Source organism: Hippocampus zosterae, chromosome 7, assembly GCF_025434085.1.
Source record: "Hippocampus zosterae strain Florida chromosome 7, ASM2543408v3, whole genome shotgun sequence".
Taxonomy (NCBI): Eukaryota; Metazoa; Chordata; class Actinopteri; order Syngnathiformes; family Syngnathidae; genus Hippocampus; species Hippocampus zosterae.
Genome location: NC_067457.1, coordinates 3,536,362 through 3,554,307, shown reverse-complemented (window position 1 = coordinate 3,554,307; position 17,946 = coordinate 3,536,362). Strand labels below are relative to the sequence as shown.

General features: G+C 50.2%; 3 protein-coding genes across 3 annotated transcripts; 1 reads left to right on the top strand and 2 right to left on the bottom strand.

Annotated features, from left to right (window-relative positions):
• Positions 1 to 249: 249 nt before the first annotated feature.
• noc3l (NOC3-like DNA replication regulator) lies at positions 250 to 5,335 on the bottom strand. Its single transcript, XM_052071677.1, has 21 exons — positions 5,218 to 5,335; positions 4,463 to 4,667; positions 4,266 to 4,374; positions 4,040 to 4,194; positions 3,832 to 3,903; positions 3,549 to 3,682; positions 3,298 to 3,459; positions 3,111 to 3,204; positions 2,752 to 2,927; positions 2,561 to 2,689; positions 2,313 to 2,444; positions 2,153 to 2,233; positions 1,931 to 2,031; positions 1,777 to 1,849; positions 1,635 to 1,698; positions 1,485 to 1,556; positions 1,060 to 1,241; positions 838 to 966; positions 667 to 764; positions 487 to 574; positions 250 to 428 (listed from the first exon to the last, which is right to left on the bottom strand). Exons 1-21 carry the CDS (start codon positions 5,224 to 5,226, stop codon positions 312 to 314), a joined length of 2,382 nt encoding a protein of 793 aa, XP_051927637.1. The 5' UTR covers positions 5,227 to 5,335; the 3' UTR covers positions 250 to 311.
• A 259-nt stretch (positions 5,336 to 5,594) lies between these two features.
• On the bottom strand, positions 5,595 to 7,838 carry LOC127604569 (zinc finger protein 32-like). The gene is made up of 4 exons (XM_052071725.1): positions 7,516 to 7,838; positions 6,699 to 6,858; positions 6,565 to 6,623; positions 5,595 to 6,495 (listed from the first exon to the last, which is right to left on the bottom strand). Exons 1-4 carry the CDS (start codon positions 7,666 to 7,668, stop codon positions 5,665 to 5,667), a joined length of 1,203 nt encoding a protein of 400 aa, XP_051927685.1. The 5' UTR covers positions 7,669 to 7,838; the 3' UTR covers positions 5,595 to 5,664.
• On the top strand, positions 7,592 to 10,146 carry rpp30 (ribonuclease P/MRP 30 subunit). The gene is made up of 13 exons (XM_052071743.1): positions 7,592 to 7,656; positions 8,036 to 8,256; positions 8,463 to 8,521; positions 8,610 to 8,666; positions 8,750 to 8,815; positions 8,891 to 8,962; positions 9,042 to 9,131; positions 9,209 to 9,325; positions 9,391 to 9,420; positions 9,494 to 9,531; positions 9,600 to 9,679; positions 9,754 to 9,837; positions 9,902 to 10,146. The coding sequence occupies exons 2-13, from the start codon at positions 8,145 to 8,147 to the stop codon at positions 9,976 to 9,978; spliced, it is 882 nt and encodes a 293-aa protein (XP_051927703.1). The 5' UTR covers positions 7,592 to 7,656; positions 8,036 to 8,144; the 3' UTR covers positions 9,979 to 10,146.
• The last annotated feature ends 7,800 nt before the right edge of the window (positions 10,147 to 17,946 follow it).

Genomic DNA, 17,946 nt, shown 5'->3' with positions numbered 1-17,946 from the left:
TCAAATTGGGTTCAGCGCTCCCGTTTTTTTTCTTCTTCAAACCGCATTCTCAGTGCGAAAATGGTTTAACACAAAATTGTGTTGACCTATCTTTGCCAGCGACTAATTTGGCTGGCATAACGCTTTTTGTTGTTCCGAATCAAAGACAAACAAATGGTCAATCTTTGTCTTCAAAACAAAGAGCGACCAATTACCACCCCTGATCACACTGCATCAATAGCATCAATACTTTAAAAAACAAAAGCTTTATTAAAATATTTTACAGATGACATCACACACAGACACACTCATGGTATGTGTATGCATGAGGGTCAGTATTTGTGTGTTGTCCAGAAGTCAAGCTCCGCCTCCTGACTGGAACGCAAGCTGTTATCAACAAGTCGCTGCAAATCGCCATCCAGCAGCGACCGATCCACTCTGAAAACTTCCTGGAAGGGAAAAAAATTACAATTCGACTTTGGCGTATCTGCGCGTGTACGTACGCACCTTTTTCTTCTTGTGTCTGGGCGCAGCTACTGGTGGGTTGAAGGTCATGTCTTTGACGTCATAATCGTCAAACAGCTGCACCGGCAACCTGGACAGGAAGTCCTCAAACGTTAGCGCAGCAACCACACGGTCGCGGCGCGCTGGCGGCGAGCAGCGCAAGATGGCGCCGCGTATTTGTACCTGCGACTCAGCTCCTGCGGCAGCGCCCCGCTGCCTTCGCTGGGGGCGCCGCGACTCAGATGGGACGCCAGTTGCCGAACCACCGGGTGGAAATGTCTCTGCGGAGACGCCGTCATGTCACGGAAACGTCAGCTCGCACCAATGCGCTGCGCTGCGTGTGCGGGCGTGTACCTGCAGTGCGTGAAGCTCCCACAAGGCGGTGTTGTGAGCGTTGCAGTGTTCGGGGTGTTGCAGTTCGGGCAGGTACAAGCCGCTGCCCTGAACCTCGTTGTCCAGCAGGAAGTCGGATCTTGGAAATGACTGACATCGCAAAAGAGAGGTAGCCAAAAAAAAAAAAAAAAAAGTCACTTTGGTTGACACGTTAGCTTGCTTGTCATGTACGCAAGCACTCACATGCAGCGCGGCCCTGGCGGCGGCGAGGAGTCCGACGCTGGCGTGCGACTGGACGTGCAAGCTGAGCACGCTGATCCGCTTGATGAAGGCCATCGCCCTCTGCAGGCTCACCTGCTTCCTGCGGCGGATCAACATCGCGTCCAGGCAGCGCAGCACGATGACAATTTCGTCACCGCGAGCTCCTGAAGGACACGGTTCGCCAGCACTCAAACTAGGCGCTCTTCGCGGAGGATAAAGAACACACGCCAGGAGTTTGCTCATGTCTGTAGGTGTTGCTGCGCCATTGGTGTTTCGATTTCTTAAAACTGCAGTAAGTCACCTCGAAGCTGTCGTTTGGCGTTGTTATTAATTAAACCTTCGTATCACTTTTTGCTGCGTGTACTTTGAAAGTGCGCGATAACTACAGCCGAGTTGAGACCACCCACCTGCGTGCAGCTGTGGCAACATGGCGTACAGCTCCGAGTAAAAGTTCAGCGGGTCGATATTGAGGACGTCACCTGCCACGCACAAACGCTCACATCACCGACCCGCGCAGGTGGCGGCAAACATGCGCACGCGCACGCACACGCACACACCGTGTCCCGTCAGGATGGTGAAGACGGTCTGGATGCAGTGAAGTCTCTCCCGATTGCTCAGATCCTGCACGGCAATGAACAAATCAAATGAATCGTCTGGTATTGGCTTGTGATGAGCGGGCGGAGTCTGCGTCGTACTCACTCCTGATTGGATAAGGCCCTGCAGCACATTGAGCAGGTCATCAAAGAACTCCAAGTTGATCAAATGGGCAAAACTGACAGGAAGTGACATCAGAGAGTGCGTGCGTGAGTGCTCGTGGGTGAACGGGTGACTGTGCGCTGTGCGTTTGCGTTACTTGGCCAGCCCCTCCAACACCGCAGGGAGGAGGGCAGACTTGTGAGCTTTCTTCAAAATTCGAAAGTAGATCAGGAAGACGATATTCAGCGTCTCCGTGTGCTGCGGGGAGAAGGAAGAAGAGGAATGTCAGAAGAGAAAAAGCTCGAGCGAACCATATGTGACTTTCGGACCGCGAGGCGCGGCGAATATGGTCGACAAACGGCGGCGTTGTGCCGGGCACCATTTTCATCTTCCTTTCTTTGCTGTCCGACGCTTCGGTTTCGAGAAGCTCCTGCTGCAGCTTCTCCTCCGCCTTCTTCCACTGCACCGCCGCAAACATAAACAAACAGAGCGTTGTTGCCGGGGCGACGGGCAAGACGCTACGCCGACGTCGGGTTAACCTTCCGCCGCATGCGTGACAGCTGGTTCTTCTTGTCTTTGTGGTGCATGGCCTTCATGGTGGGCGTCGTGTCCTTCAGGTCCTTCTTCACCAACACTTCCTGGATTCGCACGCTCAGCAGTGTCTGCAGCACCTGCTCCAGTTCACAATCAAAATATGACGCCCTTCAAAATAAAAGCACTACTTTTTTTCCTTCTACTTATTGTTCAAATGGAGACTTTCGCTGACGTTTGCGTTGGGTTGCCTCACCTTGGGCCTAACGTTGTAGTTGAGACGTTTGACGAGACCCGAGATGACTCGCACGGCGGCGAGCGAGGGTCCGCCCACCTTGTCTTGGCGAAAGAGTTCGGCGAAGGCGCGGCAGCACGTGTCGGACACCTGAGCGGAGACGCAAACGAGTCAGGCGTGGCGAGCCGGCGACGGGCTGGCGGGCCACCCACCGTCTTGACGGGGTCGTTCAGCAGCGGCGCCAGGGCCACCAGGATGTTGTTGTGGAAGTTGAAATGCGTCATGGCGACGAGCAGCTCGCACAGGCAGCGCACGGCCACCTCGGCCAGGCCCAAGTAACTGTCCAGAGAAACCGCTTGGCTGCGCTTGCTCTTCTTCTGCTTCCAGTCTGCACGCAAACACAAAATGGGAGATTTTTTGATTTTTTTTTTTTTGTAATCACATCAGCGAACCCCGCCCCCCCCGTGGATTACCTTCCGAGGGGCAATTTTAAATAGAGCCGGGTGATTTTATGATTAATAATGTTAATAGCATGTGACGAGCTGCGATATTTACTGTGTTCGGTGCTCACCTTTGATGCACTGTTCCAAATCCTCCAGGTAGAACTTGTACTGACTTAGCAGGCCTTCCTCAAACTCCCGCAGCTGCTGGGTCTCCTTCTTGACCTGTGACGATGACATCATCATCATCATCATCAACACCATCCTCACCCCACCAATGGAATCATTACACACAAACGCGAGCGCAGAGACGCTTACCTTGGTGGCTTTCTCAGCGGCGGTCAAAGGTCGGATCTTGTAAGTGGGAGTGATGTCTTTGAAGATCTCCATCAGCGACACCATCACCAACTTCCTGACCGTCACCGCCATGCAAGGGTCCACTTCCATCAGCATGCCGCGCAGCTGCTTCACACACTTCATCTGCACGCACGCATGCAAGCAAACAGCCGTGACTTCTCTCACGAAATCAAAACAAAACTAAAACTCACACACACGAGCGGAGGTCTGACATTGGTGCTGGGGTTGGCGATGACGGTGGATGCCAAGTTTGCGATGGTCAACTTCCTGTCTTGGATCTTGCGCGCCCTGACTTTCTGTTGCTGCGCCGGCGTCAGCAACGCATTGTTTACTAGCGTCGCCGCTCCTGAAAACAAGGTCAGGGGTCACGTGATCAACAGCCAATGGAAGGAAAGGCCACGGCCGGCTTCCCTGGTCGCCGTGGTGATGATTCTGTTCAAAAGATGCCTGCAAGAGGCCCGTCGAGCTTCAATAAGGTTTTAAGGCCATCCGCACCGATTTCAGCCTCCTGTGTGGGTTCCTCTTCCTCTTCTTCATCCTCTTGCTCATCCGGCTGCTTGGTCACCACTGCACGTGCACAACAGATGGCCATCAAAAACTTGGCGGGAAAGCGGTTTAGTGATGGGTAGCGTTAGTTTGGGTGCTTGCTACTTGTTGTTGCGCGACACCGTGCGCCGTATGAATCTCGGCGCTTGGACGTCACCTTTGTGCATGCTCTGCGGGATGAGTCGTGTCTTGTCTTTGATGGGCAGCAAATGTATGACTTCCTCCTCCGGCACGGCGGCCATCTTCCTGGGAATCTTCTCGTAGCCTCGGACCACTTCGGACTTGCGCTTCTTGGTGCCGTGCACCGAATCACTAAGACGCACATGCCTCAGACACACCTTGTGTACATGCACGGGTGTGTGTGTGTGTGTGTGTGTGATTACCATGACGACAGATCCCTGCTGAGGAACGAGGACATCTGCTGCAGGTCGGTGTCGTCCATCATGTCAGTTGGCAAACTCTCCAGGAAGTCCTCCTCCTCCTCTTCCTCCTCTGACATCATACACACGGCACATGTCGATTAACACACAGGTGACACGATGGCCGTAGTTCAAAATGGCATGCGCGCGTGCGGTCTCACCGGGGTTTTTGGCGGTGACGTCAAGTGGGCGCGGCGCGGCCTGCGCGACGCTCTTGAGCGCCTGCCGCATCTTCCTGTGCTCCTTGCGCTGCTTCTTGGAGGAGTTTTGTTGCTTCATCTGCCGGTTCTTCATCTTGTTGTCCAGCTTCAGGTTGCTGGTCTTCAGCAACCGCCGGAAGGACGGGCGGCGCTTCTTGGTGCGAGACTGCAACCAGCCAGCAAAGAGCGATGAAAGCAGGGTACAAAAAAAAAAAAAAAAAAACAGATCGCAAGCATGGCAGTGTCATTCACCCTCATAAACATCGTTTTTGTTGATGAAGAGCAAATGGCAAATATTTTCTGCAAATTGTGAGGAATCATTTGTGCACAGTTGTGGCTGGGTTTAGGTATGCTACATCACTTTTTAAAATGTTTTTTTGCGAGTAGCCTGATGGGACAGTCGGGCCACAGTGAGCATCCGGTTGGGTCCTTTGGCGAGACCCTTTGCTATTTGCCGTTTGTATGTCATGACAGGCGTAAAATTCGTGCCAAACATCTGCAAGTTACATGTTGAGGCGACAAAACACAACCCAACAGTCTGAAAAAAACCGTGTTATTTTGTTTTCTTTTTTTAACGGTACTACGAGCCCATAATTCCAAACTTAAAATAGGAAACAAACGCCTGCATTCAGTTTTAAGTGATAAAACATCGATTCATCAAGATCCTCCGGCCACAATTGCACGTCGCGGTTGATTTTTGCGCAAGTCAGACTCACCGGAGCCATAATAACGGTGAAAAATGTTCAGGTAGACGGACGACAGACGAAAGAATTCCACACGCGTGGAGACGGACTCTCCGACCCGGAAACTAAAACATCTCCAAAGACTGAAATGTCAACGCTAGACTACGAACAGCGACCCTAGCGACGGGAGGGAGCACTGCACCATGTCGACATAAATGCTTCTTAAATATTCACAACTCAGATTTGAAACGAAGAAACGCATCTGGAACAAAAAGCTGTGAACAAGACAGAAGAGAATAATTAAGCTTCTCGAGTTGAGAGTGGGGCACCCTGGCCCTCGAACCACAAATGTGCCAACCACCCCTTGGCCGTGCAGCCTTTCTTGCAATGAAATAGACAAACTTTGCAGCTTTGGCGCAATCCAAGATTTTATTCAAGAAAAGCGAGGACGTGACACGAGCAGGCAGCGTTCGCCGTGCGCTAGCTGTAGCCGCACTTGTGCGTTTTGAGGTTTCGCCCGTTGGCGTAGCCCTTTCCACACTTGTCGCAGATGAAGCGTTTGCCGCCGTCGTGCACGTGAGTCTTGTGCGTGCGCAGATGGCTTCCCTGGGTAAAAGTCTTGGCGCAGATGTCGCAGGTGTACGGCCGCTCGCCCGTGTGCACGCGCACGTGCAGCTTTAGGCTGTTGGCGTTGTTGAAGGTCTTGAGGCAGGACGTGCAGACGAACGGCCGTTCGTCAGAGTGCGTTCGGCCGTGCGTGATGAGGCTGCTCTGCTGGCTGAAGGTCTTGCCGCATTGGCGGCACGCGTACGGACGCTCGCCGGTGTGCACGCGGCGGTGGATCTTCAGATTGACCGCCTGGCGGAAAGTCTTGCCGCAGACGTCGCAGGTGAAGGGCCGCGCGCCGCTGTGGACGCGCAGGTGGTTCTTCAGGTTGGCGGCATGCCGGAAGCTTTTGGGGCACTGCTCGCACTTGAGGGGCTTCTGGCCCGTGTGGATCAGCTCGTGGGTCCGGAGCGCCACGGCGCGTGTGAAGCCTTTCCCGCACACACCGCAGCAAAACTTCTTGATGCCCATGTGGCCGCGGGTGTGCCGCCGCAGGTTTTGTCTTAGGGTGAAGCAACGGCCACAGACCTCACAGGCGAACGGCTTCACGTCAGCGCTCTCCTGTCCCAGTTGGCGGCGCCGGGCCGATTGGCTCGGGGATGACAAGGACTTCCTGCGGGGTACTCGCACCTCAGGCTTCTGCGTGGTGCCGTCGGTCGCCAACTCGTTCCGGCTTGCAGGAAGCGTTGCGTCCAGTCCTTGGTCCTGCTTCCACAAAATCCATTAACGAAGTCAGGCAAGCGGGAAGGCGGCCAGACGAGCGTGCAGACTTACCTGAGCCAGAGCGGGAGGGTGGCGATTCGGGGGAGGGACGCCGTATGAGTGCTCCGCCTCTGTTGTGGCAAATGCGGGGGCAGCAGTTTAGCTTATTTGTTGTCACATTTCCAGCAAATAGGCTCAGCACATACCCACACAGGTGTTGTTGAGGACGCTGACAATGGCGATCTGTGCTGTCCCGCCGCCGTGCGCTCCCTCACCGTCCCGTCCTGGTTTGACGTCATCCACGATGTTGACGATCTTCCCCAAAGCCTCCTTTGCCAGTGTCTCCAAGATGGCGGCAAAGCACACCTGGGACAGACGTTCCATGTCACGCCACAGTGAAACACGAGTCATCCCTGGATACAAGTTGAGCACTAACTACCATTTCTAACACTGATGTTAAAACTGAAAATGGTTTTGTTTTGCAAGTCCATGAATGAACGGTTTGTGCACTTGGTAACCTGTCACTTTCTGACTTGCATTCGTTCATCTGCCACATCAAATATGGCAGACAGGATGACGTATCAACACCACAACACGTAAGAAATCACCGCATTTACGTCTTATTTCACACGTCACTGCGACCAACGGATATATGAATGGACTCACTCGCGACTGAAGCCTGGGGGCAGCCATCTTACGTTGCTAATGTGACGGACACCAACTATTACACCCTGAACTAGTTGCCAGGCAATCGCAGAGCACATGTCCGAGTCTTTCGGGAGCATTCGCACAAAAGAGAACATTGAAAATAAACATGTAGCGCTTCCCCTACACTCATTGGTACAACCGTATGCATGTTCGCCGTAAATACAGGAAATAACGCCAGAACGTCGAAATGCGAGCAGCAGAGATTAACAAGTGGCAACGTAAAATGGCCGCCCGTGGCTTCACTTCTCCCGACGGCGAGTAAGCGACATTGTCAGTCCATACTCATGTTACGTCCGTGTTCTGCGGGCGACTCACCAGCCTCTCACGACTCTCTTTGCGTACGCTGTCCGCACGCAGAAGTTGGTCGACCGGCGGTCCGCCTTCTTGCTGCTTGTGGAGCTCGGCCACAGCGGCGTGCACGAACGCCTCCATGACGGCAGCCAGCTGCGCGTGCAGGTCCACACGCATGTCGATGGCTAACGCAAACCGATGACTCTTCTTGTACTTCTTACTTTACTTGTGCACTCATTTCTAAATTTTCACAAGATGCTACACCAACTCTTCTGACGATAGCTGATGAACACAACAAGAATTCACTTCCTCGGAAGAATTTGATTTCGTTTCCGGGTCAAACTTCCGGAAGTTTCCAAGTGTATAAATCAACAAGTTAGACGTCAATAAGGACAAATCAAGTTGTGTAATGACAACTTAAGAAAAGTACAACACGATGCTTGTTTGTCATTATTTATTAATGTGAGCTTCCCTCACACACATGATATTCTTTTCCACTTCCGCTCGGAGCGTCAAATTAAACCGTCTTGTTCTTCTTCTTCAGCTTTGTCTTTGATATTCCATCAGTTTGTTCTGCCCCCTGACGGAAATATTTGGAATCACACCATACAACAACTTCATTTCCCACAAGGCATTTCGATGTTTCGCTCTGCATGCGGCTCCTACTCGTCATCATCACAACCATGCCGGTCTTCATGGACTTAAACTTGACTTTCTCTGCAGATAGAAGCAACATGCAACAACTAATCGACACGGCAGCTCATCGTGAGTCTCGCACCACTAAAATGGACTAGAGCGCTTGGATAAAGTCGACTTTATTTCATCCCAAAAGAGAGAGCTAGGCTAACGAAGCTAATGATGCATACATGGGCGCACAGACACAGAACGCTGTCTTCAGTGAATCAATACTTTCTATACTCTACCGTGACACGAATAACGATAATCAAATCACCTATGTTGTTTTGGTGCAGTTGGTTTCTCCACGGTAGCCGTCAACTATACGTTTGAACCCTCGATCAAAAAGAAAGAGGTGAGACAGTGACTCACTCACGGATGCAATTGAAAGCAAAAAGCGCATTGAAACCCACACACAAGTGGTTGTATTTTCTTGTCTATAGGCGGTTCCGTCACCCAAGCCGATCGAAGACCTCATTGATCAGCTGCCTATCGTCCAGGTGATCACCGATTGTTTTGTCCCTGTGTTTACGCTGAGACTAAATTTCATTTGAGTTGCCGTGTTTGTATATGTGCGTGCCAGGGTCGCTCTCGACCTATCCGAGTGCTCAACAGACTGACGCTGGTGCTGTCAGAGCTGAGTCACTTTGTAAGTACTTTTGTCAAGTCTGCACTGCCACTAGAAAACCCCATGAAACAAGTTTGTGCCTGCGTGTTTGTGCAGAGGCCAAACCTTACGCAGTATGCTAGCTTTGACCTCCTGGCGGTCCAACCAACGACAGAAAAACTTTTTCACGTGAGCCGCACACTCACACAAATGGAATAAATAACAAAAAATAAAAAATACACTCACTCATTGTCATTTGTTGTTGAAGGCGGCCTGCACGCAGTTGGAGGTTGATGTGATCAGCGTGGCGATGACGGAAAAACCTCCGTTCTTCTTCAAGAGAGCTCCAGTCAACGTGGTGACGAATTATTGCGACTCGATATCGCAGAAACATGCGGACGATGACGTCGACTTAGTGAGCGTGCATGTGCGTAGGCTCTGGAGAGGGGTTTGGCTTTTGAAGTGTCCTACACTGCCGCCATCAGAGATGCCACCATGAGGCGCTACACTATTGCTAACGCTGTTAGCTTGGTGGAAGCCTGCAAAGGGAAGGTGAGGATGATAATGACGACGACATGATAAACGTGACCGTGATGTCCCGCTCTCGTGTCTTATAGAACGTGCTGGTGTCGAGTGCAGCGACGAAGGTGTGGCACCTGTTGCTTCTTGGAGAATATCTGTGTGTGTGTTTGTTTTTGTGACGTGCATTTGTGTGTCCAGCCTCAGGAGCTCCGAGGACCCTATGACATCATCAACCTGTATCCTTGACCCCACTCGCTACCCTTCCGGCTCCACAAAAGTGCACATTTTCCTGACGCGCACTCAGATGCTCGTTGATGGGTCTGTCCGACGAGGAAGCCAAGCGCTCAGTTTCCTCCATCTGTCGCTCGCTTTTACTGCATGCAGGTAGTTGGTCAAAGTGGGCGAAGCTTACATCACAGGTGTGTCGGATAAATGGTTTTTTTTTTTTGGGGTCGCAGAAACCAGGAAGACGGCAAGCGGCGTCATTTTCACCAAAAAGAGCCGTGGCGAGACACCCCAGAAGCAAGAGGCTCACATATCTCGTACGTGATGGCGGGCTTGTCTAACAGGGCGGGGCCTATTCATCAATTTTGCTTTCCTTGGCAGGCAACACGGGTGAAGGGGACTCGGGCAAGGGGTGTGCCCCTGCTGCCAAGCGACTCAAAAGTCAGTTGACGGACTGAGCAAGAGTGTCCCAAAGATCAGCTTCACCTTCTGCTGCTATCCGTCTTAGAAAGTCCAGCCAGCTGGACATTACGGACCCTTTGTTTTTTTTTTTTTTAACTGCAGCAGATTCAAAGTGAACCTTCATGTCAGGATGTTTTCAGAATAAAAGTACGACTTCAGTTCCATTGAAAGTTTTGTCTTATTTTGACAAAATGTGCATGAGGAAGTGATGTCCAAAAGAGATATAAATGTATTAGAAAATAATTCCAAGATGTCCAAACAGCTTCACAGCGACTGGCTAGCAAAGAGTCCAGGCTGTACCAGTTAGTTGGGACCAGACGGATTCCTCAGCTGAAGAGGGTCAAGGGAACGTGAAAGACTGAAACCGCGTCATCCGTTTCCCGTTTGAGGTTCTTGTCAGCAACTCCACCAATCATCAGCGTGGGTTTGCTGAAGGCCCGCCTCCTGCAGGCATCATATGGTTGATGTGACCCTGAAAGACACGATGACATCATCTATAATTCACGCAAGTCGAAACAAGTGTACCACACACAATGTGTGTGTGTGTGTCACTCATGCGTTGCGGTTCTGGTACTGTACCGGCTCGCCAGCGAGACATCTGAGACAAGTGAGTGGAGGACTTCCGGGTCTGAAAACGCACTCCTGCACAGACGGGCACACATCACTTGTTTTCAATGGCAACCAGGAAGCCTTAAAGGTCAGATACCAAACGATTGACAAACGACGGCGGTGTAACATTTCACGTACGGGTGACTCATTACAATGAATCGCACACGGACAGCACGGCCAACTGTTAGTCTCTAAAGCTGTTGTGCTCTCGAATAAATATAGAGAAGAGAGGTGCAAAAAATACCAGGCTATTTGCAATCCGCACTGAGCAGCACGGTGTTGATTCTAATCCAAGTTTCTCAGCGGCGATGAGAAGATGAATTTTAACACACCCTGAAAAGTCTTTGGAATCTGACCTTTAAATGTGAAGAGATTGTCGTCATGGCACCCGAGACTGACCTGCCCTCCACTCTCCACTTGGCCCCGCCTCTTCTCTTCCTCCTGAGGAGTTCGAAGCAAAGCGGGAAGAATTTCCATTGGACAACCGTCGTCCGGAAGTCCCGCATCCAAGCGAAGGCGCTTCTCCTGCACCAACATTTCAACCCAAGCCAGACAAATACGTCACACTCATCAAAAATAAAAATAATAATCACATTACTTACCGGTCTGCAGTTCCAAAGATCCACTTCCGGCTCCCAACATCTCTTGACAAGCTGCTCGCGATGCATGCTAACGACGGCCGGCTAACATCTGGTTAGCCCGAAACTAAACTTCATATGGAAATGGTGTGCACGCTACGTTTTCATATTTTAGATCGATCGCTTTGGCGTTCTCGTGTGTCCTCCAAATGTGCCCTACCGACCGTCCTGCACGGCCGGAGTGGACTTCAAATTATCACGTCACAAATACATCACTTCCGGGACAGTGATTTCTTAAAAATAAAATCATCAACTAGTCATTCTACAAAATAAGAGCTAAATTATTACCTGCAGTGACGTTTTTTTGTCAAGAGGTGGCAGCACAGTCTTATAGAAATAATTGAACTGCGGCCTCTCGTCAATGAAGACTCGGAAGAGACAAAAAGAGAAAAAATATACTTATAAATTATGTTCTCAGCCAACCTATGTATTGGTCAAGCCCGCTCTTAGACCAGGGAGAGAAAAATGATCCGTCCCTGCTTCGTTGAAACATGACTTGAGACGCGCTTACACCAAGTGACTTCCTCCTATTTCTTCTGACCGACAATCTCCGCAAATACACGAAGAAATATGACAAAAAAAGTTGAAACGGTTCAAGGTCATGCTTCAATGGTGAAAGACAATACAAGTAACTCCTGGAAGCACCACAAAGGAAAAAGAACAGCAAGCAAGAGAGAGCCAACAGCTGGAAACACACACTCACACACACACACACACACACACATACTTGTGCCACATGAGGACGGTGAAGCCGATTAGAATCCTCTGTGGGAATTCTGTTGCTTGAAGATGATCTCCTTCCTGTCTGCCAGCTGGATGCCAATTTATGCCAAACTTTTTTTTGGTTTTTTTTTAATGTGCTCCTCTTGAAGGCCGTCGTCAGGAACAGGGGGAGAACCGACAAACCGATCCAGCCAAACGTCTTGCCGATCCAACAAAATGGGGGTCGCCACTAGCCCGTCAGCGCACGGGGGAGGGATGAGAGAGAGCCAATTGCTCAATGATCACAAACGGGCTGGCAGATGTTGTCCGCCATTTTGGATCCTGGGCCTATTATGACCGAGCATCAGGAACTCTTTTTACCTTAAGTTGAATTAGGCAAAAAGGAGTCATGTGGCGCTCAGTGTGGTCCAATGACGCTCATCCGTGTCTTCTTTACTTGACGTTTGATGAAACTTCCTGTCACTGGTTTGTCCTAAAGGTCAACAGTGGCGCACTTACTAAAACCCAACGACTCTGTGTGCGTGCGTGCCTGTGAGATGTCATTAGCGGGTCCCTAAAAACATTAACGAGACCCATAAAAGGAAAAAATTAGACTTTTAATGTCGTGCTTGAACAGCTGCTGTGTGTGTGCGCGCGTGCGCGCGCGAGTGGGTGTGTGTGAAAGATGGTCAGTTTGTCTCTTTAATGATCCTCCCGTCTTTAATGAGCTAACGAGCTAATAAGGGAGCTCGTCAAGCAGACAGACGGACTTGACTCAGCCACTAAAACTGAAGGAAATGGCCTCACCTGATGTAACCATGGCAGCCAGGGAGGGGGGCGGGGCAAGGTGCGTCCCCCAGGCGTACGTCTGTCAATCAAATTTCATAGCGACTCGTAAAGTTGACGGAGATTGACGAGTGGCCGATGACAGCCCTGATGTCGTCATTAAAAGTCCGTGTTGAGCAACAATGTTAGCGAGATCGTCAACTCGGCGGAGCGTTTGGACGCCGACTCCCAGAATGCATTGCGGCCTTGGCGTGCATGAAAAGAAATGCATCGCGGAGGTGACAGCTTTCCTCTTACAATCTGCTGCCGGAAACGTTCACCAACACAAGCACACACACACATACACATGCGGGGGTCGATCACATCACATGGTCGGAATGGCAACTGGTCAACACACACACACACACACACACGGACGCTCACACACACACACCCATGCACGGCAGTGACCTGCCATTAGCAAGCTTTTCTGCTTCACTGCCACCTGGTAATGACGCTCAGCCCCGTGTGTGTGCGTGTGTAGTAATGTGTTGGTTGAGTAGGTGAGTGATGGATGGGTGTGTGTGTGTGTATGGGTTGAGGGGGCTCGGGGGGTCCCGTCTATGACAGACACAATGACACAAGTGAAGGAACAAAAATGGAAAAATGGACAGAAAGAGAAAGTGTGTCTGTTGACCCTTTAAAAGTTCACAAGCGCACTGACACCAAATCAAATGGCTGGCTCACACACACACAGAAATGCGTATACACACACACACACACACACAGGCCCCGTCCCCCCTAGAAAGTGAGTCTAAAGCTCCCGCTGACAAGAACACACACACTCAGCACACTTTTAATTAGTGCAGCAGTTTTAGTTGAGTGATCACGCACACATGCACACGCATTCACACAGACAGATGCGCACACACACACACACACACACACGCACACACACACACACACACACACGCGCACAGGCACGCCGACTGAGGTTAAGTCAATTTGCGCTCGTGCTTAGTGAATAAAAAAGGTGTCGCTAGATGGGTGGAGCAAACTGGTCCACGGTGCCCTAAACGAGGCCTTGGGAGTTTACATCCTGTGAATTTGGACGCCGGGGGGCCTCGTTAGCTCCACTCGCAGCGTACGACTCGGCCGGCGCGGTCTCGGCTGAGCCGGCTCTCCCAACTTTTCCGTCTTTGTGTCTTTCCGCGGCGACGGCGGCGGCGCATCGGTCCACATTATGTGCGGGTGCGTCGTCTATTACCTCGGCGGCTGCTCCATTAGTAACACCTGAATCCTTCTATTAGATTGAGGAAGTGGGCCTCATAAATTGGGCGAGCGGAGTGCGCCAGCGCCGGCTCAGTGTTTTTGATAATGAAAGGAAGTGGCTTTAAATTCACATTACCTTTGTAATGTACTTCATGCTTGATCATATCAGCCTGTAGGATTTTATTAAGGTGTGCCCGCCGCGCGTCCATCTCCGTCTGTCGCCGCCCAAAACGCATTTCCTCCAACGAGCGCTTTGTCCTCGGGGCCGTCGCTCAAGGTCGAGGCGGCGAGGGCCCCCCTTTTGTCTTTTCCTGCCACTTCGCCTCTGTGGCGTTGAATCCGACACCGCGGCTCCCGTCTACCGCTGCGGCTCTTCGATCAGATAGAGCATCTCAGAATTGCAGTCATGAGCGGTGCTAAAAGTCGCTGCGGACTTGTCAATTCGATCCCGAGTCGCGTCGGAGTACGTGGCGCCATGTTTGGTAGCGTCGTATAGGCCCCATGTGCTAAAAGTATGAACGTTAAATAAAAAGGTTAAATTGGTTAGGGGGTGGGGTGGGGTCACTTTATGGCTTTCAACAAAATGTCAGCAATGAGACTTCCCTCGAGGGCACCTTTTAAAAAAGAACGTTTTGTGCTGACGCCAACAATTTGACTTTCTTCAGATCCGCGCGCACGACTGTGCCCGTGAGCATGTGTGTGTGTGTGTGTGTGTGTGTGTGTCTGCAAGAGTTGCATCTGATTGCAAATGTTGACCGTGGTCTCAATTACGCTCCGGCTTGTTAAAACAATCGATAATTCCCTTGTCGTCACGGCAACACACACAAATAAAAAAAAATCAACGCCATCGCCCCATCAAACAGGAGGCACTGATAAAATGAACGTCTACAATTCAATTATTTAGAAGAATGCATGTTACATTTTTCTTTTATTTTTCCTCTCCACATGTATCATCATCAGATTTTAAAATGGCAAACATTGTTTCTGGTGTTTTTTTGAAATGGAGTAAAGTTGACGCCGCCACATCAAATATGGCGGACATACCCGCGAGCAGAAACGTATATTGCGTCCACTAGATTTCAAGATGTTCTACTCTATATCTCGATGTTTATGATTAAACAAAGCATTATTACAGCCTTGCCGTACGCTAATTATTGTACTGCTAAAGTGTTACTTCACTATTATCACATTTACTGCAATATCGGTCATTGCTTTTTCGACACGAGGTCGTATTTCCTGTACAAAGTCCAACATTTCAAGATAAAGCCAAGAAGTTACAACCAGGATTTCCAGAAAAAAAGATTTTTTTTCTCACAAATTTGTCGTCACTTTGAGCAAATTCCCTCCCGTAACCAGGCGCTAATTGAACTTCTTTCATTTCCTCTTCACACTCGCCAACAGCTCACACGGAGCATAACGGAAAAACGTGTGGTTGACAACTTTTTTTTTGTCAGCTCAGAGTTGAGCACTTGCACACGCGCGCGCGCACACACAGGAACACTGTATTTCTCTAAAAGATCAATTATCAGCGTATTATTAACACCTTGTGATTTTAATGAGCAAATGTAATACCGACCATGTTGTCAGTTCCTGTCCGTTACCATGGAGACGCCCTGTGAAGCTTTCAAGTCAACGATGGACTGCTGCTCATGTCCAACACTCAACCGCATGGTTGATTGACACTTTGACCCCCACCGCCCCCTCAGCCCACTTTTCAGGTTACGCCACAGCGCCCCCGTCAGGATCAACACCAGCACGTAAGTGTCGCCTTTTCAAAGACGTTCCAGACGCACATTTCCATAAGAATTTATTTATGCGGCATTTCCACTTGGGATCGCCGTCTCGGTTCATATTTGATTGAACGGTGCGCCGCGCCGAAGTCGGTCGGGCCGCTCGCCGCTTCCGGCCGACGTCCTCTGGGGGAAATCGAACCCGCATCGCGAACGAGCAAATGAGCTGGCAGAAGCGTCCGCGGTCGCCTTTTCATTTACGATGAGCGGTGCTCATTCCTTGCCGACTTCATTTCATTCCCAGGATGCACCGCACCAAGACGAGGAGGCCGCTGCTGCCGCATCATAATTACACTGACGTGGATGCCGCATGTTCATGAAAGTCGGGCCGCGTGGGACCAAAGCTAAACGATTTCAAGCACTTTGGTTACGTTGTTGATTTGGTTAAGGCGGTTGACGTTTACGGTATTTTCGATTCCGTGTAGGTTCTCATCGCTTGTTTTTTGGTCAAGTTAGTAACGAGTTCCCATCTTTCAATTAAAAAAAAAACAGGATGACATCACGTTCTCGTGATTTCAAGAGCAGACGTTCACCAAAGGGTGAAGAAATCAAGAGAACCGGATCATCTCTCCTTCAGGAATGAAAGATGAAAGGTAAAGCAGGAAGTGACCCAGATGTACTTCCTGTGGAGGAGGAGGAGGATGATAGTCATCATCCTCATCCGCACCATCATCCTCATCTTCATCCTCAGCAGGTCATTCGTCATGAAGGAAATCGGAGCTCAAAATCTTCCCGAGCAGTAATATCTCTGTCACTCAACAGCCATCCCCCCTCCACCCTCTGGCCCCCGCCCCCCCCCAAACCTCTCCTCTCCGTCACATATGAGCACTGCCGTGGCCAACCTGGGGGGAGGGGGCGGGGCTGAGTGACAACCAATCAGAGAGCGTGCTGATAAAAGTACTTGTAATGTAACAAAGATGATAAGAAATAATCGACTTTCTTATTTGGGCCCGAGTGGAATGTGCTAGCGACATCCATCACAGACAACTTTTCCAAGAAAAATAATAACACTTTTTTTTTTTATCTGGATCAACCATTTAAAACACATTTACTTTTTAGTTGTTTTTTCCCTCTCAACTGTCCTCCTGTGAAATTCTGGTCAAAAGGCTTGGGAGTGACATTGGAATCAAAAGCACAAGCAACACAAACCGTGTCAAGACCGTTGATTCGACCTCCTGCGTAGTTTGATTTCCTTATTTGTGCATTTATTGAATTTGTTGTCCAACAGACAAAAAAAAACTCCGCCCCTTTTTTTTGGACAACACAGCCATAAAAAAAAAAGCAGGACTGCCGATGAAGCCATTTCGTCTTTTGCATCAAACACGCACCTGCACACAACAAGAGCTCTCTTGATATCACTCCAAGCAACATGTGCGTCCTCTGCTCAGCAAAGACAAGCCAACATCGTTTCGCTTCATTCCATGAGGATTAATAGGCAGTCGTGCGCACAAAACACACAATGCACTGCTGTGGCTAACGCGTGCGTGCGATCGACGGCCTGCCTAATTTGTCAATTCATAATTCATTCATGAACATGACAAGTGAGATTTCATTCGACACACTTTGGTTGAAAGATGTGCGCGCGTGTGTTTTAGTGTCGGCGATGTACGCACACACTTACCCGAGACGTGCGTTGACCTCGTTAGCTCACTAAGCCATTAGTTCACAGCGTCGGCTATGTTTGCAGGTAATTAGTTTGTTTTGTCTCTTTGTTTGCTTTCTTTCACGTCAGTCAACAAACATGGCCGCCCTTGGGTTTTAGGAGCGGGGTGGGGGGGGGGCGTCGTCGCTGCCCTACCGGTTGTCACGACAGCAAAAAAAAAAAAAAAGTATCCGATTGGTCTGATTGATCACTGTGTGACCAGAACAATAAGCAGACATCATCAATTTCCGCTTCCGGTGACCTTAACCACTTTGTCCAAGGGCCTTTGCCTCACAGAGAAGGCGAGATGCGCCTGCCAAAGCAGCCGCAGCGGCCTGCTTTCAATCAGGTCCTCTGAGACATCCGAGCGTGTGAGCTTGGCGGGTGTTCCACGTGTGCAAATCTCATCTGTGTCCAATTTCTGGCCCGTGTATGACATCCAAAGCATTTGCTCAAGAGCATGGACTCTTCAAAGACACTTTGTGTCAAACTGAAGACCTTTCCACCTTGCAGATGAGGTTTAGACTTTAGACTGCAGTAAGAGGA